This window comes from Homarus americanus, unplaced genomic scaffold, assembly GCF_018991925.1.
Source record: "Homarus americanus isolate GMGI-L3 unplaced genomic scaffold, GMGI_Hamer_2.0 scaffold25827, whole genome shotgun sequence".
Taxonomy (NCBI): domain Eukaryota; kingdom Metazoa; phylum Arthropoda; class Malacostraca; order Decapoda; family Nephropidae; genus Homarus; species Homarus americanus.
This window is the reverse complement of record NW_024738300.1, coordinates 8,254,859-8,280,985: the sequence shown is the minus strand read 5'-3', so window position 1 is coordinate 8,280,985 and position 26,127 is coordinate 8,254,859. Positions and strand designations below refer to the sequence as shown.

Genomic DNA, 26,127 nt, shown 5'->3' with positions numbered 1-26,127 from the left:
CCGCAAGGCTGGCGCGGAGGAGGTGTTGCATTGCTGGTGGCACTGGGTAGAAAGAGGATGGTCACAGCGGTGTCAGGCCTTATAAGGCGGGGATAGGCGTGGGTAGATAGTTGACCCCCGCTCCGTGGGCGGCGCTGGAGGCGTAGACTGGGGAATTCGAAAAGGTTCGGTACTTGTATGGGAGGAATCCACTACAGGCTCACATACATACGCACATGTAGGAGATTCGCACTAAGTATGGAGGTGAGAAGGGAAACTCACAATGACGTTTTCTATATATCTATCTATATATATATATATATATATATATATATATATATATATATATATATATATATATATATATATATATATATATATATATATATATATATATATATATATATATATATATATATATACAATGCAGTGTTGGGGAGTTGCTGTGTGGTGAGGAGCTTGTTTAGAGGAGGTCTTGTCTGTTTGAGAGCGTTGAGTAGAATCCTCTTCACGGTTGTGTTGTTGTTGAGATTGTCGGACCGTAGTCAGACACGGGCCTTTGCCTGTACGCAGTCCGTTTGGTGGTTCCAGCTGGAGCTCTTGGAGCAGCCAGACCGTATTTGGGATTGGAGGTTGTCCTACCTGCAGATATGAAGGGATACTGCAGGTTTGCAAGTGTGAGCGGACCCTCGGTGCAAATATTACAAGGGAAATTACAACTGTCAGTTGGTTGAAAAATGTTCAAAGGAAGGCCACCAGACTGGGCCTGCACTTCGGAACCTCAGCTACCCTGAGAGATTGGAGCGCCTGAACTTGCCTACCTTATACAACAGACGGGCAAGGGGCGACCTAATTGAGGTATATAAGCATCTCAAGGGGCACTACTCAGTCGAGTGTCCTTAATTGGAGCTGGCGGACGCTCGCCCCACAAGGGGTTACAGCTCAATGTTGAAGAAGCCGCAAGTCCAGAAAACTGTGAGGGCAATCTTTTTCGGAGTGAGAGTTGTGAACTCTTGAACAATCTGCTGTTTGCTCTTTGTAAACAAATGAGTATGAAATGACTCATCTTCAACGTGGGATTCTTTTTTAGGAAAGCTGATTCTTTAAGGATAATATTTTATCAACCTGGCACCAAATGATCCTAAATTATACGTGAATGGACGAGTTGACGGTCAGAATTTTTTGTAAGATGGCATGCCAATAGGTAAAGAATATGCTTAAATTCACTATGGTAATGATATTTTTAAACAAATTAGGCCAAAAAGTGTAAAAAAAAAAAAAAAGGGGTTAAAGTTGCTAAAGTCACGTGACTGTGAAAAGCTGTGATTGGTTGTGACATCACTGGTTGGGGTGAGCCTCCCAGCGGGTAGCAGCCAGCTGCAGTTGTCAAACCTTCTCGGCTGATCAGCTCAGTAAATAAATATTATTAGATACTTAATTGTGCTTTACTGTGCAACACAGTACTGGTAATACTGTTTTGAATATATAAATATTACTAAGCACAAACTAATTCAATGGATATTAGCTGAAACAAATTTCATAATACCTGTATAAACATTCCAAACAATATTAATATTATTTTGGCTTTGGTCATCTGGGGAACCTTATGATTCTATGGGATTAAGTACTTTAAACAATTAGACAAATTATCTCTTCAGGATTTCTGTCGCAAAACATTTTTATATAGTAAAAGAAAATACAGATCATATGTTAGGTTAAGTGAGGGTATGATGAGTTAGTTATAAGGTTAGCTTAACATACAGTACATCAGCTAAAGGGGGCGGGGTAGTAACTCAAAACCAGCGATTTCCGGTAGAAGTGAAGGTCTAAGGCGCTCTTAACACAGTGCAAACCATCAGGAAAACCAAAGTCTGCACATCTTAGTACAGGGATGACCAAAACTTAAAATTTACCCAATACAGTATAGCCTATCTCGAATCTAAACATCCAAATACTTATAGTAAAATTTTGCCCATTAATTATTAATGATGAGTTATTTCGGGAAATTAAGAACCAAGCGGACTGTGAAAAGCTGCAGAAGGACCTCTGTGGGCTCCAGGAATGGTCGAAGGAATGGCTGCTGAGATTCAATGTCACGAAGTGTAAGAGGATGCACCTGGGGCGTACCAACGGTAAGGAGGCGTATCATATGTTCCAACGGGATGAAGAAAATGTACTAGTTGAGACTGTGTGAGAAGGACCTAGGTGTGTATGTTGACAATGAGCTGAAGTTCTCGGGCCATTGCGAGAAGAAGGTAAATCAGGCAAATAAATTATTGGGTCTTATAAGAAGGTCGTTCAGATATCTAGACGGTCCGTCCCTCGTGACGATCTTCAGGAGTGAAGTGCTTCCCCATCTGGAGTACTGCCAACCCATCTGGTCCCCGAGATATGCTAGGGACTGTCAGTTGGTTGAAAATGTTCAAAGGAGGGCCACCAAACTGGTGCCTGCACTTCGGCATCTCAGCTACCCTGAGAGATTGGAGCGCCTGAACTTGCCTAGCTTATACTACAGACGGGCAAGGGGGGACCTAGTTGAGGTGTATAAGCATCTCAGGGGGCACTACTCAGTTGAGTGTCCTTACTTGGAGCTGGCGGACGCTCGCCCCACAAGGGGTCACAGCTCAAGATTGAAGAAGCCGCAAGTCCAGAAAACCGTGAGGAAACTTTTTCGGAGTGAAACTCTTGGAACAATCTGGAACGGCATGTGAGCTCAAGAGAAGACTTGACCAACACTGGAGCGGGGTACATTCAGGAGCCGGTGCATGCCCAGTATTTGCCAACAGTGCGTGACAGAGACGTGACCGATCGCCCGGGCGGCTAGCGAGCCGACCTTTTGGTGAAGAATATAAAGGAAAAGAGACGTGACCGATCGCCCAAGCGGCTAACAAGCCGATCAGTGGCGAAGAGGATAAAAGTAAAGTAAAAAAAAGATAATTTTTTTACTTTTATCCTCTTCGCCGCTGATCGGCTCGTTAGCCGTTTGGGTGATCGGTCACGTCTCTGTCACGCACTGTTAGCAAATACTGGGCATGCACCGGCTCCTGAATATATCTGAACCTGCTTCAGTGTTGGTCAAGTCTTGTCTTGAAAGAGCTCACACTCGGTGCCATCACAACACTTTTTTGGCAGATTGTTCCAAGAGTTCACAACTCTCACTCCGAAAAAGTTTGTCATCTAGTACTGATATACTCTGTAAATGCACTGGAAAAAAAAGAGAAAGTCTACCGAGTAAGAATACATGACAGCTGAGCTGGTGTGCACATGGGAGTTTTTTATGTCCAAAAAAACATAAGAATGGAAGAAACTGCAGTGGACTGTTGGCCCATACTGTGCAGTCCCATTTACACCCAGCCCCCATCGCTCATACATCCATCCAACCCATGTTTGAAGCAGCTCTTCACGGCACATTTCTTCACTTACAAAATGTCCATGACTTAGACCATAAAAAACACCCTTAAAACTTACCTGAACGTGGCATTTGGGGTCTGAAGAGGCCATCCTTTCTACTACATCCGACTGCAGCGATGAGTTTGAAACTAGTGACGTCATTGCAAAAATAGTAGAGAAAGTTAAGGTAATTATATAGGACTAACCCGCGAGCGAAATTGATTTAAAACAATTATAAAAACGCCGAATTTTTATTGTTATATTATAGTGGACACTGTTGTAGTTTGTGGAAATATGTTAAAAATTTGATATTTTTAAAATAAACGCGACTTAACATTTGTGGGTATGAAGAACAGACCTTACCAAACCTACCTACCTAACCTTACCTAACTTCCCCGGTATCTTAAACAGAAAGAACTTACTATGATATGGTGAAATTTGAGGCATTTCTGGCGTGAGATGATACGGCCACACAGGCGCTATGCAGCCCTGGCGGGTTAGTCCTATATATTAACCAAAGCTAATTGGCAAAGTTGAGGGAACAATTACACAACAAGAGGCAAGACTTGTCATCAACCAGGCTGCTCCATTTCTCGACCAAAAAACTAAATTCGTTAAAAAATTTCTCTCACGCAAATATTAAGTCAACTTTACATAACAACATCATCAGTGATATATAAATGATCCTATAACACTACCAGAGAAGGTATATCTTACCTTAATAAGTGATATATTTGCCCTGATGTTATCGTCAATCCTCTGTAGTGAAGCTGTAATGGCGGCTGTCGCTGTTGGAGTCTGGCCCGACACTTTTCTGAACAAAATACTATATCTTACAACAAAATCACACAATAGTGGAATAATAATTAAAATAAGTGTAATAAATTGTAATAAAATTTGAATAAATAAATATTAAAAAATCGTAGTAATAATTTCAAAGAAATAACAGGTAGAGCTTCTGTGTAATTTTGTATAATATTATCACGCAAACAGAAGCTGATGATCCAGGTCATTGAAAATGCGTCAATTTTAATATATATTGTATTCAACTATCAGGTAGAAGACAGCAGTAGTGAAATACTGTGATCAGTGACAAGACCTTCCAACATGAGCATGCGTCCCTGAATTACGCGCAAACAATCTTGAAGCCTCGCAACTGTGATCTACATTCCGATGGCGGATAAAGCTTGGATTCCATTACGCGTTTGCAGTGCGTTTGCGTTTTCAATCGTTACAGGGAGCGATTGGCATGTACTACAAACGCATAACATTAACGCAACCATGCCAGTGGAAACAACCATGTACATTCCAATGTGATCTAGGATTTGCTTTTTGTTTTTGTTTTTAAGGGGAATAGCTCACCCGGACACAGGTCATCGACCCACAACGGGGCCTAGGAGCGAAAAAAAAGACTCTCTACATGACCGCAAGCAATGTGTGGTGATTAATGGCACGAAATCATAATCTGTACCTGTCACAAGCGGGGTACCACCGGGCAGTGTATTGCTTTTATCCTCTTCACCACTGATCGGCTCGTTAGCCGCTTGGGCGATCGGTCACGTCTCTGTTATTCACTGGTGGCAAGTACTGGGCATGCACCGGCTCTTGAATGCACCTGAACCTGCTCCAGTGTTGATCGAATCTGGTCTTGAAATAGCTCACACTCGGTGCCGTCACAACACTTTCTGGCAGATTGTTCCAAGAGTTCACAACTCTCACTCCGAAAAAGTTTGCCCTCACAGTTTTCTGGACTTGCGGCTTCTTCAATCTTGAGCTGTGACCCCTTGTGGGGCGAGTGTCCGCCAGCTCCAAGTAGGGACACTCGACTGAGTAGTGCTCCCTGAGATGCTTATACACCTCAATTAGATCACCCCTTGCCCGTCTGTTGTATAAGCTAGGCAAGTTCAGGCGCTCCAATCTCTCAGGGTAGCTGAGGTGCCGAAGTGCAGGCCCAGTCTGGTGGCCTTCCTTTGAACATTTTCAACCAACTGACAATTGTAATTTCCCTTGTAATATTTGCACCTTGGCCTGGCCTTATCTTGAACTAGGTAACAGTTAAGTCTGAATGACAACACTATATGGTGACTGGTGCCAACTGGGGCAAGGTGTTCCAGTTTGGCCACCATACCCTCCTCGTTAGTGGCTTGGGTGTTTGCTCCCCTCTGTAATGTGTCGGGTCTCTTACATGTTGGAACTGAAAATTATCTCTCAGAGTTTCTACAAAAAGAGTAGCAGAGTTATTCAAGTCATTTGGGGTGAACTCGTTTCCCCAGTCGATGTCGCCATAGCTAAAGTCCCCCATGATAAGGAGGTGGCTAGGGTTGAGCATCGCCGCGTTGTCTATTAAGGCTCTTAAGTTCCTTTGATTTAGTGGGCCACAGTTTGGGGATCTGTAGATACACCAGACAATAAGTAAGTCCCCTCCCTTTAATTTAATTTTACACCACTTAAACTCTTCAAAAACATCGTCACCCTGTACCCTCGCCTGGCTGGCTCTAAGGTCTTACCTAGCATAGATAACCACATCCCTCTTGCAAGTTTCTTGAGAAAGGTTCGTAAATGAGTCATATCCAACAATACTGAACTTACATTCCTCTGGGTCGATTCTCCTGTTCTTGTACAACAGTTCTACACTGTCGAAAGCCTTGGCAAAATTTAGGTATATATTGTCGATATTACCACCCAGTTCCAGAATATGGGTCCAAATATCCAATACCTTGAGCAATTGTGTTAAGCAGGAGCGCCCCGGCATAAAACCGTGTTGGCAATCCTTTACAAGTTTGTTTCGTAGTCGTGTTCCATCGCGGCAACTCTGATAATACTCTCAAGTACTTTGCATATTATGCTGGTCAGGCTCACCGGTCTATAGTTGTTCGTGCAGTGACGATCGCCCTTCTTGAAGATAAAACTCACATTAGCCACTTTCCAATCACTGGGGACCTTTTGTTCATCCAGGCATTTACAAAACAGGATCTTGAGGGGCTTGGCAAGCTCGTTGCACAACTCTCAGCACTCTGGGATGCACCATGTCAGGGCCGGGACTCTTATAGACCTTTAGCTTTGACAGTTTATTTCTAATACCCTCTTCTGTGAACATAATGTGGGTCACTGCTGTGCCGAACCGTCTTTACTCAAAAGCAGGAAGGTTAATTGCATCCTCTTGTGAACGTCGAGGAAAAGAAGCTGTTCAATGCCTCAGCCTTATCCTGGTCAGAATCTGCGTAATTACCAACTTCAACCCTCAGGTCTGATACTCCAACTCGCGTTTTTAATTTCGACTCTGCATAGCGGTAAAACGCCTTTTGGGTTTGACTTGACCTCGCTTTCAACCAGCCTCTGGAACTCCTTTTCAGCCCTTCTACACTCTGCCTTTGCTTGGTTTCTGGCTCTTGCATACATCCTCGATTCCAAGTGAGAGCAAAGTACTGTAGTACAAGTAGTGGTAGTAGTAGTGTGTGTGTGTGTATGTGTGTCTGTGTGTGTGTCTTCTTGTTTTTCTTCTTGTTAATACTAAAAAATATCAATAAAAAGTCCTAAAATTTAAAATTTCGTGTGTTAATTCCGCTTCTAGAAGACCCAGCTAATTATCCGTTTAATACAAACGAGGCTAAGTATATTACATTTTCTTTTATCGGCTCTGTTGACGCGCATTGGGTATTATGCGTATTGAAAGCGATAAGCTTAGCAGTTTATCATTTGACGACATCTTAAATATTTTTGCTGTCCAAACATCACGAAAGGAAAAGTATTGAGACGTGACCGTTCGCCCAAGCGGCTAACGAGCCAAATGCTGTTACATGTATCGTTAATAAAATTTATATTGCATTTTTTACATAAACTCTTATATATCCATTTCCTGCTGTATTCATTAACACTTCCTTACAGCGCGTATAATTTAGTTACTGTGTGTATCGCCAGATAGTATAACGTCTCATCCACTTTATCTTTGTAAAAAAAATATTTGAAGTGGTAGTAGCCTGGTGGGCCTGGGGGCCTCTGAGGTTGACATATTGTAGCTTAGGGCCTCAACATAGCTTTATCCAGCCCTGCTTGCCAGCAGTGCATGTGACCGACCGCCCAGGCGGCTAAGGAACCGATCAGTGGCGAAGAGGATAAAAGTAAAACGGTAAAAGAAACTCATGTTTATTATTGTAGAAAAATGTATGGCTCCTAAAATAATAAAAGCCTTCACTAAAACTATCTTAGTACTGGAAGATCAAAGAAGGTTATATTGATCATATTCCTAAAAAAAATATATAATTTTTTTTAGCGATGTTATTTAACATATTTGTGGTACAATGTGTCCTAAGGTAATGAAGCATTGAGTGAAGCAGTGTAGATGGAAAAGGTGAGATAATGAAACAGTGAAGCAGGAGCGTGAAGCAGTGAAGCAGGAGCGTGAACCAGTGAAGCGGGAGCGTGAAGCAGTGAAGCAGTAGCCTGGAGCCCAGCAGCAGGAGTCGGAGAGGCTGGCTGGCGGTATTGTAAACAACGACTCTTGCTGAATCGTCTTCAACAAATTTTCGTCATTTTTCACCACTGAACCTTCAACATTTACTAAACCTACACTCTAAAACTACCATGACATTTATCAGTGTCAGTTAGTTGAATAACAAGGCCGAATGAAAAGCGAGTGGCGGGAAAAGTGTGATAAACGTCTTGGTTAAGGTACGGCAGCCATGTTAGACGGTAAATTAGAGCTTAACTATCACATATCTCCAATATGTCTTATATCTCAATGTTTAATTTTTATAGTATGAATGAGTATTAAACAAGGCTTCGGGTTGAAGGGGTATCAATCTCACTTAATATGTATATGTCATGCATCAATTTGATTCAAGTAATTTGAGATCTTGAGCCTTACTGTAATAGGCCTACTGTATTGGCTGCCGGAGTAGCCCAGCACACGCGCTATGAGTACGATTGTATTCATAATTTGATGGATCTTTGTATTTGTTATAGATATGTAGCTTATTTAATTTAAAGCTACCCCGGTAATTAGTAATGGTCTAATGTGACTGTGGACTTAAAAGATATCAAGTAAAGATGTCATATAACTTCACATTTGCTTAACCCTCTTCAACCCTGGTCAGCTCACTAAACAGACATAAGTTTAGCAGCAGTTTTGGACTCTACGTCCAATCAGAGTGACACCCTGTACAGTAGTTTGTTTGAATAACTAGAGGGTACAGGAGACTTTTAGAGGTCATTGATTTTGAAACTTTATTTAGCCAGAAATATGTAGTGTAATTATTGATGATTGACCTGCCGCTGAATTTTCATTGAAAACAATTTTAAAGAATGCCGCAATTTGACTGTTTTATAGTGGAAACTCGTACTTTTGGCAAATGTGTTAAAAAGTGGTTATTTCTAAATTAAACTTAACCTAACCTTGGTGAAGTTTCAGTCATGCACCGGTCTTTCTCTCGCTGCTGTTATTATGTTTTTCGCAATGTTTAGACAATTCTAAGACCCCTTTCTTCTATGATATTTCCGCCGGAAATTAAGGATAACCGAGGTATTATTTTTCAATATTATTAGATTTGGTCAGTCACAAGTGTCGCCATTTATTGTTTACATCTCACAGAGAAGGTCTGACCACCCATCACGCAGTGATCCTTACCTTCGTGTTGGCTTCTTAAGCGTCTACAGGGGTGGTGTGGGATTTCTTATTGGCTATAGTGATAGGAGACATAATTGGGCAAGATTTTTTTGTCTTAGCCAATGAACAATGCGTGGGTGCGTCGGGAGCGGCGATTTGATTTTTCAGTCCCAGAATAACCAGATACTGCTGAACAGGTGGAAAGAGCTGTGCCTACATTGTCATAGAGATTATTTTACGTCAATTGCAGAGTTTCATTAGAAAAATAGTATTAGGTCAGGTTAGGTTTGGTTTGGTTTTGTTGGCTGGTTGGTATTTTATTTATGTAATTTACTCGGAAAAAAACACACATTTTCGTTAAGATTGATGGGGGGGGGGGGTTATCTCAAAAACTATTGATTTCTGGCTGAAATGAATATAAAATTCAATCAAAACCAATCAAATGAAATCGGAAAAACATTTTTAATATATGAACAAAGACCGGTGCATTAGGGAAAATTGACCCTAACCTTAGTTGATAAGAAACACAAGCAGCCAAAGCATTGTTAGAAGGTCTCACCAATCTAACCAGAGCAACCTACCTAACTTCCTAGCCGTGGGGGTCTGCCCTCTGAAACCCCTGGCATATCAAACAGAAAGAACTTACAATGGTATGGTGTAATTTTAAGTTTTTTGTGGACACGAGAGAAGCTGCCCAGACCGAGTGGTTCGTAAACATACACGAGTGGAGGACAAAATCGAGCGTTGACCGGGCCGCCTTACCGATTTATCACCGTGCAAGACGAAGTAGTACCTCTAATGCAAACCTAGGAGCCTAAATATCCACCCAATGAAGTATGTCCTAACTCAGCAGTGAAAATATAATAACAAGAGGTCCATCAAAACAAATGTAGTGACGCGTCCTCCTAATATTACGTATTTAAGTAATTATTAGATGTTTTAGTTGCCTGTATGTTGGCCTGGCGAGTTAATGCTGGGCATTAACATAGCAAGGTATAAAGTTAGACGTCGCATTCTGGACTACAGTACCTGTAAATCACAAAAACTGGGTTTTGTTTTTGTTTTTCTTGTTTCTCTGCCATTTAGATAAATATCCTTGTGAGAATCTCACAAACTCAAACCATTATTGAGTCTGTTGAGTCCGTTTAGAGATTTACCAAATTTATACAGTAATTTATTAGGTTATGTTAAATTACTAGTCACGGCAAAATAACCTGAGCTATTTTTGCCGATCCTTTGTTGATGTAATAGAAGTAATGGTACAGGTACGTACAGTCATCCCTCGGTTAACGAGCACAATCCGTTCCAGCAGGTTGCTTGTTAACCGAAAAACTCGTTAACCGAAACCATTGTTTCAATGGGTTTTTGGGTAATTGGTTCCAGCTCACCGAAAATTGCCTAAATTCAACAAAAAAGGTAGAAAATTACACTTACTTTGAGGTGTGTATGTAGATGGCTCCTGGATGATGATGATGATGGGAATTAGAATGGGGGTGGAGGAGAAGGAAGAAGAGAAGGCATTGGGGTGGAAGAGAAGTCACCCCATGGCACCATTTCACCCATAAAATTTAGTTCTCTTGGTGTAATTCAAGATTATTTTCTTTAAATCAACACTGCACTGCATTATATATTGTCAATATGTAAAATAAATTTCAAAATGACCAATAATTTGCTTGGAAACAGAAAAAAAGCATTTAGTTGAAGAGAGTCTCAAGCAAGATGTTACCTCCACTGAAAACAGAGAGAGACTAACGCCTGTCTGGTGTGTTGAGAGGTTGGATGGCACGCCAGAAACTAGTTTCTTTACCTTCAATTGAGGTTCAATAATTGTTAAAATGACTAAAAAAGTTAATATTACACTTTTAAAATTATTGAATAGTATAAACTTCTTGATATTTACTAAAATAGTAAGGAATTTAAGCCCTAAAACCGATTACTGTATTGGCGGACTAATACTACAGCTGGTGGACCGTCAAATGCAAGCGAAAACATGTTGAGGTCGGCTTGTAAAAAACTCGTTAATCGAGGGATTGCTCGTTAACCGAAGTTAAGAATCTTATGGATGGTAAATCGTTAACCGAGGGATCACTGTATTACTGAAAATAGTACATTTGAAAATTCTTAACATAATACATATTAAGTGGTGTAAGGTAATGTAAGATTTTTTCATGCTTAGTAGAGTATCAGTATTGATGTCTTTATATGTGGATGCTTGACTACCAGTCAGAAGTCATATCTAGAGTGAAGTCAAGTGTTAACTTAAGGTTGTGGTGGAACACCTAGGCTATGTCTATGAGGTAAAGAATAAAGTATTATTGTATGTAGAGTACAGTATGCTGTGCTTTGTTAATCTTCTACAACTCAAGTTACTGAAGATAAATGAATGTTGTTGTTTTATTCCACAGCGGCAGGTGTGGTTCATGGATCAAGATGGCGGAGGGAATGTTATCCCTGTCTTGGAACAACCACAGTGTCACCTTCTGTCACAGTCTGATATCACTCAGAGCTAAGGTAACAGCTGGCCTTTTTTCTTCAAATATACAGTGTACTGTATACAGTATTTCTCTAGTTTAATTTTTTAAGAACATTATTAAAACATACCATATACTGTACTGTATATAGCTTATGATGAATTAAAGGTACCATATAGTATCTATACATGCAGTACTTTTTCATACAATAATGTTTTAATTGTACTACTAATACTGTACAGTACTATACAGTCTTACCAAGAAGATTTTGTTTTAACTACTATACAGTGAACCCTCGCTTTACGCGGTTTCACTTTACGCGTTTCTACATTTACGCGGTACCCTGCCAGAACCGGAATTCCCACTTTACGCGGTGCATCTACTCATATACGCGGTGAAGTATAATTTTGTTATTTTGCTCATGAAATTCATACAAATTATCCGGCCAGAATATAATTTACATAGCTGGAATTCTTACAATTTGATGATCATTTTGAATATAAGCATCATAGATTTTGCATTAGACATACAAATTTTAGATCTACTGCAAGTATTTTGTTTACTCAGAGCAAATATGTTATCTTTTGTGCAAAACATATGAAGTGAATATTCAAAATATTCCTGGTCTTGCAAGGAATCCAGTAATGTCAATTATATTATCCTAACTTTAGTCTGAGGTATTATTTATTACTAAAAAGGTAAATATTCTGGTTTCTCCCACACATTTCTCTGGTAGGGAGGGACCGACCGACCATCTGGCGGGGTTGGAAGGGGAGGCAAGGTGGGGTACTTTGACAGATAGTGTGTGAAGAATATATATTTTTTTTTATTAACTGAAGATATTTGTTTTAGCTCATAAAATTCATACAAATTACTGGGCCAGAATATAATTTACATTACTGGAATTCTTACAATTTGATGATCATTTTGAATATAAACATCATAGATTTTGCATTAGACATACAAATTTTAGATCTACTCTAAGTATTTTGTTTACTCTGAGTAAATATGTTATCTTTTGTGCAAAATATATGACATTTATATTAAAAATATTCCTGGTCTTACAAGGAATCCAGCAATGTCAATTATATTATCCTAACTTTAGTTTGAGGTATTATTTATTACTATACAGTACCTAAAAATCTAGTGGTTTTTCCCCCAAACATTTCTCAGAGAGGGAAGAGCCAGGAGTGTGAGAAGAGGGAGAGGGAGTTGAGTCCATTATTTGAATGGACATTAACTTGGCGACTGTATTTCTCTATTTCTCTTAAATATTAATTGTGTGCATGTACCATCATAAAATTAAGATGTTATTTTTACTAGAACATAGGTATTGTGTCGGAAAAAGTGGAGTTTGGGGGTCAGCCGGTCACTATTTCATTTAATCCCATATGTTATGTTGTTCACTTTACGCGGGCCTCCGTGAGTTCAATTGACCGCGTAAAGTGAGAAACGCGTAAAGTGAACAACATAACATATGGGATTAATTGAAATAGAGACTGGGCCGACCCCCAAACTCCACTTTTTCCGACACAATACCTATGTTCAAGTAAAAATAACATCTTAATTTTATGATGGTACACACACACAATTAATATTTAAGAGAAATAGAGAAATACAGTCGCCAAGTTAATGTCCATTCAAATAATGGACTCAACTCCCTCCCACTCTTCTCACACTCCTGGCTCTTCCCTCTCTGAGAAATGATTGGGGGAAAACACTAGATTTTAAGGTATAGTAATAAATAATACCTCAAACTAAAGTTAGGATAATATAATTGACATTGCTGGATTCCTTGTAAGACCAGGAATATTTTGAATATAAATGTCATATATTTTTCGCAAAAGGTAACATATTTACTCAGAGTAAACATTACATCTAAAATTTGTATGTCTAATGCAAAATCTATGATGTTTATATTCAAAATGATCATCAAATTGTAAGAATTCCAGCAATGTAAATTATATTCTGGCCGGGTAATTTGTATGAATTTTATGAGTTAAAACAAATATCTTCAGTTAATAAAAAAAAAATATTCTTCAGACACTATCTGTCAATCAAAGTACCCCACCTTGCCTTCCCCCCTCTTCCAACAGAGCCAGATGGTCAGTCCGTCCCAACCCTCCCCCCCCACCTCCCACCAACCCTCCCTTCAAGAGAAAGGGTGGGTGAAAAAACTAGATTTTAACATTTAGTATTAAATATTACCTCAGATTAAAGTTAGGATAATATAATTGACATTGCTGGATTCGCCAGCAAGACCAGGAATATTTTTGAATAAATGTCTTTTCTTTTCAAAAGACGTATATTTACTCAGGTAAACATTATATCTAAAATTTGTATGTCTAATGCAAAATCCGCAGTGTTTATATTCAAAATGATCACCAAATTATAAGAATTCCAGCAATGTAAATTATATTCTGGCCTGGATTCGTTGTACGTTTGACTGTCAAAGTACTGCCATATAGGAGTACACACACATGGAAAGGCGGTATTCAGTTTGGCGTAGCGTGGAAACGCGTAAAGTGGGACCGCGTTAAGCGAGGGTTGACTGTATATACTATGTATATATATCTATATATATATATGAGAATTATGTTAAATAATTATTTTTAATTTTTCTTTTTCTCAGGAGAGGTACACCGATGTGACACTGACATGCGAAGGCAGGTTTTACTCGGTCCATAAACTAGTGTTATCAACATGCAGTGATTATTTTGAAAACATATTTGAACACACGCCGTGCAAACATCCTGTCATTGTATTGAGGGATGTCAAGTGTGATGAGCTAGAGGCACTATTAAGCTACATGTATGCTGGTGTTGTAAGTGTTGCACAGACTGACTTGCCTCGACTCATAAAAGTGGCTGAGCTGTTTCAAATTAAAGGTCTTGCTGTCCCTGATGAACCACCCAAGAGTAGTGGTGTATCACCAAGTGTACAGAAAAGTAGCAGTGATAGGAACAGTCCTTATGCTGCAAGAAGACACTCTCAGGGTTCCACTAATGTAAGAAACAGTCCAAATCCTAGAAGTAAATCCGCCCATAGTCATAGTGATGGAGTTAGTCCACAGCCAAAACGGATGCGAAGTGAAGGTGATAACACAATGTTGCAAGACAGACTCATCGCTCCCTCTGTGAGTCCAGCCCAGGGGAAAGACAGCTCACACAGCCCAGTGGTTGAGTGGTCATCAGAACCCGGTAGAAGCTTGACAGGAGAGCAAGAATTAGAAAATACTGAAGACATAGATAGTAAAGCAGAGTCCAGTTCACAGGTGTGTAACATTATACTGAATATTTTAGGATTTCTTCTATGAAGTGTCAAGAAATAAAAACAATATTAAGATGGCAAAGGAAAAAGAGAATTATTTATGTAGTTTGATGGAGTAAGAGGAAATAATTATAATGTGTTGATGATAGTAGGTTTAAACTTTGTATGAAGGTTTCATTAATTTTGTGTTAATATAATGTTTTTGTAAATTTGCAGGATGCAGGATGTGAGATACAAATTAAAGAGGAAGTGATGGATGACATGAGGGGTGGTGATGCCAGCATAAGTGACTCTGGACTAGACTATACTTCCATGTCAAGTGATGTAGTGTTGTCTAGAGGTGACCAGGGGTTATCTTCAGGACATAGAAGTGACCACATAGATGCATCTAGTTTAATGATGATGAAACTTGAACATTCTAACACAAGCCAACAACCTGGAATTCGGTCACTCATTAGAGCAGAAGCCTATGCTGAAGGGATGAATACCACTATGCCAGGACCTTCAGAACTTCAAGGAGTAAGTACTCCATTTTATCCATCCAGTGATTATATATATATATATATATATATATATATATATATATATATATATATATATATATATATATATATATATATATATATATATATATATATATATATATATATATATATATATACATATATATATATATATATATATATATATATATATATATATATATATATATATATATATATATATATATATATATATATATATATATATATATATATATATATACAGTGGGGTATGCTATAACGAACGGATACTACTACGAATATTCCTATAACGAACGGTTTTACCTATAAAATTGAGAATGCTATAACGAACGAAACTCCTACAACGAACATTATTTATTTATTTATTTATTTTATTTATTTTTTTTTTTTTACTAATTTATTTTTTTTTTATTACAAGTATTAATGATACTCATTATTTCAGGGGTTTAGATGCATATTTATGCATTTTTACAATTTTTACAATTTTATATTATATTTTTCAGTGTTAAGTGGTTGTATTTGGGGGCCTGGAACGGATTAATCCTATAACGAAAGAAGAAAACACGAAGTTCCCAAGCGCTTTCGTGTAATTCACATCTTCAGGGGTGAGTACAGACTAAAGAGGAGTACAAAACAAGGTGTATTCAGGGTGAGACCAGCTGGTCGTTTGGTAATATACTAATCTTTAAATAACGCGACAGTGTAGTCAGGTCAGAGGGTAGGTGACACCTTCTCACCTGGTTACAAATCTTCTTAATTACAAAATTGTCAGTTTGTACATGCATTAAATTCATGTTGAATGCTTCGGTATGTTTAATGAGACTAGATTCTATGATGTTCCTTCTATCAATTGAATTACAAGGTAATATTGAGGAGGCATTATCCCAGTCAATGCAATGCTTATTATCCCTCAAATGAACAAACAGAGCATTGGATTCCTGGCCTGCCCTAACACTATATTTATGTTGTTTAAGTCTTGTAATTCAATTGATAGTAGGAACATCATAGAATCTAGTCTCATTAAACTGGCGAAATTTTGAATTTGAGATAACGGGCATTGCAAACTGGACAATTTAATTACGAAGATGTATTACCGGTGAGAAGTTGGCAAACACCTGCGACCGTGCTGGCCAATTAGTGGTACTAATACTGACATTGTGGATATACACTTGTTTGCTCCTCTTTATCTGTACTCACCCTGAAGATTGAATTACGCGCAGCGCTTGTGGGTCTTCTTTTTCCTTTTTTGGTTATCAGCATATACCTAGATCACGTGCATACAGTGATTTACTTGTATTATATATATATATATATATATATATATATATATATATATATATATATATATATATATATATATATATATATATACAGCCACTCCTCAACTTACGACGGGGTTAGAGACTCAAATCCAGGTCGTAAGTCGAAAATGCGAAGATAATACATAGAAAATCTAAAATGGGTGTCTCTTTTTCTTCTCAGCACCACAAAACTCTCACTTTTAAGCTTGCCTGCCCTTTTAAAGTGAATTACAAACGAAAATTTTGTCAGTACACCGAGTGATCACTAACTTGAGCCCTTGCTTGATGCAGTCATTTCACCAGTAAAATTTTAAGTTCACTAGCTGTAATTCAAGATTATTTTATTTAAATCAACACTGCACTGTGCTATATATTATCAATATGTTAACTAAATTTCAGAATGACCTATAATTTCAATGTAAAAATGCAAAAATATTCAAGACACCAACAAAATAGATGTTTCACCCCACTGTCAACAAAGCCACACTGATGCCTGGTGGCTGAGTCAAGCGGCTGATGAGCGCTCAAAAAACTACTAGTTCCCTGTACTGCATATATTATCATTGTGTTTACTAAATTTTAAAATGGCTGATAATTTTAATATAAAAAAATGCAAAAATATTAAAGAGCACAACTTTCTTGATATTTACTCCACTGGAAACGAATGTAAACATAGAACAGATTACTGAATTGGTAGATTAGCCCATCAGCTGATGCTCACATAAAAAACTGTTGTTCGTAAGGATTTCGTTAATCGAAGTTTTGTTCGTTAACCGAATTGAAGATCCTTATGGGAGGTAATTCGTTAACCGAAATTTCATTAATCGAACCGTTCGTTAACCGAGGGACCATTGTATACCTATACTACATGAAATGTAGGTTTTTATTGTCCCAGAGATTTCCACCTACCCAGAAATATTTTACAATGACCTGCTTTTCATAGTTCAATATGTTGTCATTTTCTAAGTAGTACAGTACTGTATAGGGCTGCAAAAATTAAAATATTAGTTTAATTTGTTGGGCTATTTTTCTTTCAAGGTGAATATTTAAGGTGGTGGGTCATCTGCATATTTCAAACAATACTCCACTTCTTTTGTAGAGTTAGTATAAACAGCAATTGAGGAGGCACCATTAAGGGGTCGTTTCAGGGGTTTAAAGTTGGTGCTGTATGGTACTGTTTTTTGAACCTGAGTGTATATGTGTGTGGGTGTGTGTAAAGAAGGTGTTTACAGTATTTCTGTTGGCCTAAAGATTCAATATTTTTCTAACGTTGAGCCCCAGAACTTAGACATATTGTATACAAAGATTCAGGTATGCGTGCATGCATGCTAATGGGTTTAGATTTAAATGACATGCCCTTTGACAAGTGGCTGTCATAATTGTATAAGGCAACATAGAAGGGATTCTTGAGCCAATAGACCCCTCACCCACCACTGTCATCAAGGTTGATCTCTTAATTGGAAACTAACTTATCCCATCAGTCACCCTGCATAGCCAGTCTTAATTGAGGGGCATATGTAGTGGTTTCCCCACCCTGGGAAAGAAGTGGGAGGGGGGGGGGAGTATTGATGATGACTGGTGAGAGTTGGTGGTGATGGTCCTTGGTGAGTGATGATGGTAAAAGGTCAGACATTATAGGGATAGTGACAGTTAAGAGATGATAGTGATGATCCTTGGTGAGAGAAGATGGTGAATGTGGTCTGACATAATTAGGATGGTCACTAACACTCCAGACACAGTCAACACTATGCTATTAAAGGAGAGGAGAAAATACATGGGCTTCTATACTAGATATTAGGAAATAATTGTAGAGAAAGTTTTAAATGTTCTATATTATTGTTAATGTTCACACCTTAAATTTTTCAGTGGTTCGGTGGTGAAGCCATGACTGGCTTATCCATGGTTAAAGGGAATATGGGTGATGACGGTCAGCTGTACTCTCAGGACATTTCACAGCAACACCGCGAGCGGGTGAGTGTTACCTTCCAGTATTGTCAGAGGATGAAAAGTCAGTACCCTGGAGGTTGAACACACATTCATTATATTACATTCAGTATTCAAATATTGAAGATGCTTTAAATTACTTAATTTATGACCTAATGACAGGAACATATGACTCGTGTAATACTTCAACAAGTCTTTGGGGTTATTGCCTAGGAATGCCTCTAGTCGGTCCCGGTTGTTACTAATTCATTGGTTATTAATACTTGCTGTTGCTACCATATCCTTGAAAAAAGGATATTTGGAGGCAAAAGATACCATTGAAGGTTGGAGGGTTATGTATCAAGGTGTTACACTGCTTGAAAGATAATGTAGATCCAATATCTCTGATGAGAGTTTAGATCCATTATTTGTGGTAATTCATATTATTTCAGAGGAGTTACAGGAATAACCACAATATGGGTCAGGTTTATTGGCTTGGAAATACACATCCTCACTTGATATTCTGATTGAAGTGTTTTGACCTAGAGAGATACAATGGGGCAATGGTGTTTGGGGATCCTAATGACAATATTTGACTACAGTATTTACACACATCACACAATATTAAAGACCTGTAATCACACAATATTATAGACCTGTAATGAACATACAGAAGACATAGATGAAAAATATAATGATTCAGTATTTACTTTATATTTTATCAATCCACAACTTCTATACTGTATAAAGTACAGTAACACATGGGATTTTTAAAGCATTTCTATACAACATATTTGTTATTTGTTTATTTATTCTTTCACATTGGGTAGTCTTAAAAAGATAATCAGCAAAGCCCCCCAACCCCACACGTCTTCCTCCGATGTCAAAATCGTGGTGAAGCCATGTCCTCTGTGAACCTGCTATGGTACCTATTGTGTTGAGACTGTCTGGAGTTAGGGGTGTTTGTAAGGTGGTGTGTATTTGTTATACAGTACTGCTATGTGTAGGGTGACAATTAATTCATGGACACATTTGTTTTGTTGAATAATTGTTTTATTTGGATAGTATAACTTCAGGATACCAAATATTTAGAATAACACAGTATGGAAATACAAGCTGTATTGGTGAAATTCACATTTCTTCATTTCTTGAAACTGACTGATGTCAGGTAACTTAGGTTAGAATGTATGCATTCACGGTAGCGGAAGAAGAAGCTATCCATAACTTGCTGAAGTGTTTCAGAAGACATCTAACTTATTTCTCTTCTGATGGTCTTTCAGTTTTAGTAATGTTTGTGGTCTATTTACATAGCCCCATAAAAATAATCTGGAGATGTAAGGTCAGGGGATGTCTCCAAATCTTGAAATAATGTGATTTAGAAAGTCTCTTGCAACATTTGCCCTGTTGCATTGTTTGTGTGGCAACAAATGAAGAAGTGTGAATTTCACCAATATTTCCATACTCCTGTTGTTCTAAATATTTGGTATACCATCCATATGAAACAAATGTTTCTATGAATTAATTGTCACCCTGTACAGCATAAACATTTTGGATCACATTTCTGCCTCTTCTCCATCTCTCTTGGGGGCTTCAGTTATGTGAGTCATCTGTTCCAAGCATTGGATCACAAATGGAAGATTGACCTTGAAATACCATTTTATGATCAAACTCTCCATCTCTGGGGTCCCTGTGGGGTTGGCTGGTAGTGAGTGGATAAGGTCATCTCAGTTTAAGGGTGAGTCAGAAAGGTAGACATATTGTACCCCTAACAGTGTGGTGCCCCAAGTTACTTTCTGGCCTTTGCTGGTAACTTTTGTTTCTGAATCTCTCTTTTTGAAGGATATAGTAGCAACCAGAGGTATTCCTAATTTTTGGATTATTACTGTTGTCATTTTCTAGGGATCTCCTGATTATTGATCATATAGGCTTGTCTGGATATTATACAAGTCATATGCTCAAGGCTCTCATAAAATAATACTGTATATCAGGATCAACCCTTTAAATTTGCCTCATCATTGAATAATGAAACAGTTTGAGAAGAATACACGAGGCATTATTCTGTGGTGAGTGGGTGTCTCTTGTAGGCATAATAAATCCTCAGTTTTGAATTCAAGGTTTTGAATATGGCAAACTTAGTTTTCTAGTTAAGATTTCAGCCCATTAGTAACTTGTATAGTAAATGTTCTAGAATGATGGAACCATTAAATTGTTGCATCTTAAATTATAAATTGTTAGCCAATTTGAAAAACAAATACTGAATATTAAAAAGAATTCTCATACAAATATATCAGTACAGTAGTTCCAACCTCCAGGGTGACTTTTTGTGCTGAAAATATAAATATTAGGTATGGAAAGAGGCATTACACAATACTTCTTTCATGTAGTAGACTTTATGGTTATGTTTATATTTTTTATACTGTATGTTGGTCCATAGCACTGAAGTATGTGGTGGCCAGAGTTGGGTCGGTTATCAAAAATTACTACCAGATATCCATACATACTGTACTATCCTGCCAGTTATCCAATTTCCTACTGTATAAGAATTACAAAGTTCCCTGACAACTGAAAGCTTCAAATCCTTGTAGACTACTGTATTTATGAATACATTTTTGACATATTCTCCACATTAATGAAACATACATGTTTGATATTTTAAAATAAAGAAGAATTGGTCTTCAGTTGCATAAAGTGCAGGGGTGGATGAGAATGAATGTTTGAGGTATGTCAGCCAGGCAGGAGCCCCTGGAATGAGCACACCAGGGACATGAGAGAACATCTCAGTCAAGCAGTAAAAGGGCAAAAAAGCACAAGTATTGTACAGCTAAAAATAAACTAGTCATTCTAAGATTTCAGATCCAATAGAAACATTTTAGTGTTATGTAAGGATTCTACAATTACAACCCAATGTGCTGCAGTTGTGTTAAAGAAAATTGCTTGGGAGTTGCTGTTTGGTGGTTATGTTTGTAACCAATAAAGTGACATTGTTTTTTGAATCCATGAACAAGAGATTGATCAGTTCATTAAATAGAACCTTATCAAAACATATGATTCCATTTTATGATTAGCAATTTTTTGTGAAATTCCAGCAGACTCAGTTGGAAGTGGTGAAGAACAATTTGGGAAAAAGAAAACAAATTAATGCCTTTGCTCCATACTTCAAAGTTGTCTTTGCTCTATACTTTAAAGTTGTCTTTATTCCATGCTTGAATATTTGTTCCGGACGCTGACCTTCCGGTCTTACTAGCAATCTAGAGTTATGTTGGGGTGAACCTTGTATCCTCAGTATGGGTTAAATGAGAACCATTCGGGGTGGAATTCTCAGCCCAATACATCTTGCTAGAGTAATGGTGAATGATGTTAGCCAATGGTAGCAGCTCACTCGGGCATCATTGCTCAAGCATGATTCATTGAAGCGATGATGTCTGTACACCCTGATTGGCAACAAATAGAGAACTTGCTGATCCCTCAAGATATGAGTGATCTAAAATGAAGTTAGCTTGATTAAGAAACAAAGTTCATTGAGCTGAGAGACATTTGAGATAAGAGAAGGGAGAGGTGTATGATATAGTGAGTTATTGTTTATGATTGTCACACTGGTGACTTATACAACAATAAGAGATATTAAGTGAAATAACTTATTGAAATATCACAATTACGAGTCATGTTGATTATGTTTGAGAAAAAGTAATCTCCCTTGTACTATTATGATGATACAATGTTACTCGTCGCATTCTGGATTGAACAAAAATTACACATTTTCAAGTGTGAAGAATATGTGGTAACTAAAGGTGTGTTAAAAGGTAGCACTGAGATGCTTTTTGAAAGTTTTCATATAAATAAATGGCAAAATTGTATCCAGATATCTGGACTACGAGTCAGATATCCAGATAACCGACCCAGCCCTAATGGTGGCACCAAACAGGAAAGTTCTGTTAATTGCCAGCCATTGAAAATATTATCCCCTTTTACAACAAAATCCCAAATGGAAACCTGTGGTTATTAAATCCAGAAGGAAACTTTATCCACATACTATATATAATACCGTAAGTGTTGAGAGTATTGCCCAGTGATACAGTCCAGGAGAATCTCTGCATCATGTTACATTTTATATACATTTTTATGAGTTCTCCTCTGTGTTTGGAGAAGATATATTGTCCCAGTTCTAGATATTTCCCTGATATATTTTGGTACATCTTATAAATTGGGGACCTCTGATTCATATTATCTTCTCCAAAATATATTTTCAGTGCATTGTTTACTATTCTCATTTGCACATAACTACTCATTGTTCATGCATCAGCATTAATAATGCCCACATGAAGTGACTGCCACATTGGAAGTTTATATGAGAGTTAGATGAATTAGGTGTGCTGGTAGTTGTGTGTACCCTCTTCTGCTACACACGTGTTTACTACTGCCCGTGATTAATGTACAAGGAAACTTGGATAGTCTGGATAATTTCATTTATAATTTGAATATTACGTACAACTCTGGCAACTACTAGTACAAAGCTCTTAGACCGTAAAATGTAGATGGAGTTACAGTTGTTGAAAAGAGGACAAAATTTCCATAATTTAGATTTAGGATTCATGGTCCCATAGCAGTTTATATTTTTTCATATGGGTTGCTATAGTCTGTATCTGACTTACTAAGAACAATAAGAATATAGGACGTAGATTAATGGATCTCAATATTGCCTTCATTATTGCCTTCGAAAAAGTTGCAGATACGGTATATATGTTTGAAAAGGTAAGTGTTTTATTACAAGGAGGTTCCTCATTAATGATTACATATATTATGTAATTAAAACTGTGTTGTACTGATGTTGCCAATGACTGTGTGGTATATTAAATGTGGGTTAGAAAGAGATCAGTTGAATGACTCTCCTGCTACATAATATATTGTACGTCTTGTTATCTATAATGGAAGACATTTTTCTCTCTTTTTTTGGAATTTAAAATAATCAATTTTAATACTCCCTGAAAAATATGTACAGGCAATATTTTGGTTGTGTTGTAAGCATTTTGAAAAGTGCTTAGTAGATATACCGGGCACATAAGCTGTGTGTGCTGAAGCTCCTACATTTGTTTATTACTCAAAGAAAATTTTAGTTTGTTTGGTAGTTTGAATATAAAGGTCCCCTTCAGTGGCTACTTGATTGTTGATACCATTTGTTGATAGTTTTGATAGCATTATTTATCAGACATTTTTGGAAACTGTGACCTGATTGAAGCATATCTTAAGATAGTGTATGGCAAGAGTACAGTATTGTTATACCCCCACCATTAAGCTGCTGCTGTTGAAAAAAAAAATTGCCACAGGTATAGGGTAAAGTAAGTGAGGTCCAGATTTTCAGAAATTCTTATGATATTTTATCTCCCTTAACAGGTTAAGAGAGAGCACAACTGGTTATGTTACTGTATTATTTTGATGTAATTTAAGCCACCATCTTTGTCATACTTTAAGTGTACAGTACCAGGTAGATGTGGTCTTTCTTCTCCAGTTATGATGGGAAGGAGAAGAACTTTTGTATAAATCTTTGAATACATCTGTACAGGTCCTGCACAATAGACCTGTGGTGTATAACTAGTGGGTGATTTGTATGTAGATGGAAAGTAATATATTGTCATGCTCCCATTATCTTCCATTGATCCATGCATTTGTATGGCATTATCCACTCAACAATTTTAATAGACTTGAGATATAGTAGCAGAGTATCTGTACATTGTATTGCCAGTACCTGTACAACATTCCTTCAGTATATACAGTACAGTACCTTTATATAGTATCGTACTGTATTGTACTGTACACCATTTTGAAGACTTGGTGCTTATGTGAACATTTTTGTGTAGTATTGGTAAGAGAACTTGTCGTGGAGTTAAAGGTACCAGGAGAAAATCCGACTGGGCTGGGGGGATGTTACAATCTTGGTGGAAAAGTAAACTTAAGTAAACTTGCATTGCATTGGTGCCATGTACCACGACATATACTGTATATCTACTTTGGGATGCCAAGGGTGGAATATAGTACAGTAATGGGTTATGTCAGTCAGTCTGTACATTAATCAACCAGTCTTGACCTTTGTTCTTAGATCATATCCACTTTTCTTCCTTTTTTTATATATTCTGTTATGTTAGAGATAGATCATCAATCTTGGTTTACTTAAGGAAGTCTGAAGTGTCAACCCTCATGAAAATTCTGTGTGAGAGGAGATGGTACAGTATTTGAATAAGGCTTTTTGCCCATAATTTTGATACTAACAACACCAAAAGGGTGATGTTGAAGGTTAAGGCGCTGTATGTTTCTGAAAATTAGCTAATCAACTGATAATTTCCAAATGTCTTGACAAAATTTTGATGACTGAGGAAACTTTTGAAGTGTGTCAACAAAAATTCAAGCGTCTGTACCAACCATCCTTCTCTGTAGGTAAGCATCCTGCTGTGCCTGCTGGCACTGACTCCACCTACAATACTGTGAATTGTCACACATTAGTGTAGGCAGAGTCAGTGCTAGGAGGCACAGGCACAGCAGGGTGCCTGCCTACAAAGAAGGGTGGTTGGCAAGATCATTTATATTTGGCAGGAATTATGGATGCAAGACATTTTTTTTATTACTGTACTTAGAATAAGAAAAACAATACAATAAAAAACATGACATCTTCACAAAAAATTACATATGTCTACCTCTACAAGGTTTGGATTAAATGATTGTCAAGCAAAGGTAAATGATGTAATGGATTCACAGACTGACACAATGAAACTATACTGTACTATACAGTAGGCTATAACCCGGTGGTTCATTGTGACCATTTACTGCTAGCTGTCATGTGTCATGGCTATGTTGACATATTGGCTTGCCGAACGAAAGTTCATATTTGCGGTGATTTCTCTCCTAATCAAACTAACGTTCGACATGAATTTCCTTGCCTAAAACCGTCTACATATAATTCATCATCTTGGATCATTAAAATCACTCCTTCAACATCACTCATATGGATTACAGGCACCTCTACAAAAACAATCCTGCCTCTGTGCCAGAATGCATCGTGTTAAACAAACAATGATTTAGTTATGCTTAAACCTCATTGGCTTCAAAAACACTAACCAAATTCACTAAGTATTCCCAGAGCCACTGTACGTTACCCTGTAATTGTATTGGAAGATAATCACAGACAGGTGTGAGATGCATTGTTTGTACAGTACAGTATTAGATTTCTTTTAATCAAAATTTTTTATTTATTTATTTTGCTTAGACTGTCAATATTGAAGATCAATTCAGTATCCAGTTAGAATACCATAATGCTGAGTAATATGTTATTATGATGCACTTATCCTCCACACCAGTGACAAAGAAGGGGAATATAGCAGAGTATAGTAATGCATTATGTCCATTTCTCCATTCATCCATGACGCTCATATGTTTTTGCAATAACTTTACCATATATGTGCCCATAGACCCTTTCATGAGTCTACATATCAGCAAATTTTTATCATATGTAAGTAAATCACTGCTCTATGGACTACTAATTCTGTGGTTATGGTTTATGGAGGCAGGGGATCACTGGTGTACAGTATCCTTATGCTTAACCCTTGTTTTATTATGATATAATAGACTATTTCATTTAGTCTAGATGTGTCACCAGTATGAACAGATTAACATGTTAACAC

The 26,127-nt window shown here is 37.7% G+C and overlaps 1 protein-coding gene across 7 annotated transcripts in view; it reads left to right on the top strand.

The window, feature by feature from the left end:
* The first annotated feature begins 7,814 nt into the window (after nucleotides 1–7,814).
* The window catches only part of LOC121873815 (zinc finger and BTB domain-containing protein 17-like), a 97,750-nt gene continuing 79,437 nt past the window's right edge, over nucleotides 7,815–26,127 (top strand). For all 7 annotated transcript variants that reach the window (XM_042377534.1, XM_042377533.1, XM_042377536.1 and 4 more), the window contains exons 1-5: nucleotides 7,815–8,037; nucleotides 11,377–11,482; nucleotides 14,075–14,716; nucleotides 14,929–15,231; nucleotides 18,404–18,508. In XM_042377534.1, coding sequence (XP_042233468.1) covers nucleotides 11,402–11,482; nucleotides 14,075–14,716; nucleotides 14,929–15,231; nucleotides 18,404–18,508 — 1,131 coding nt within the window. In that variant the 5' untranslated portion in view covers nucleotides 7,815–8,037; nucleotides 11,377–11,401. The remainder of the gene's footprint in view (nucleotides 8,038–11,376; nucleotides 11,483–14,074; nucleotides 14,717–14,928; nucleotides 15,232–18,403; nucleotides 18,509–26,127) is intronic.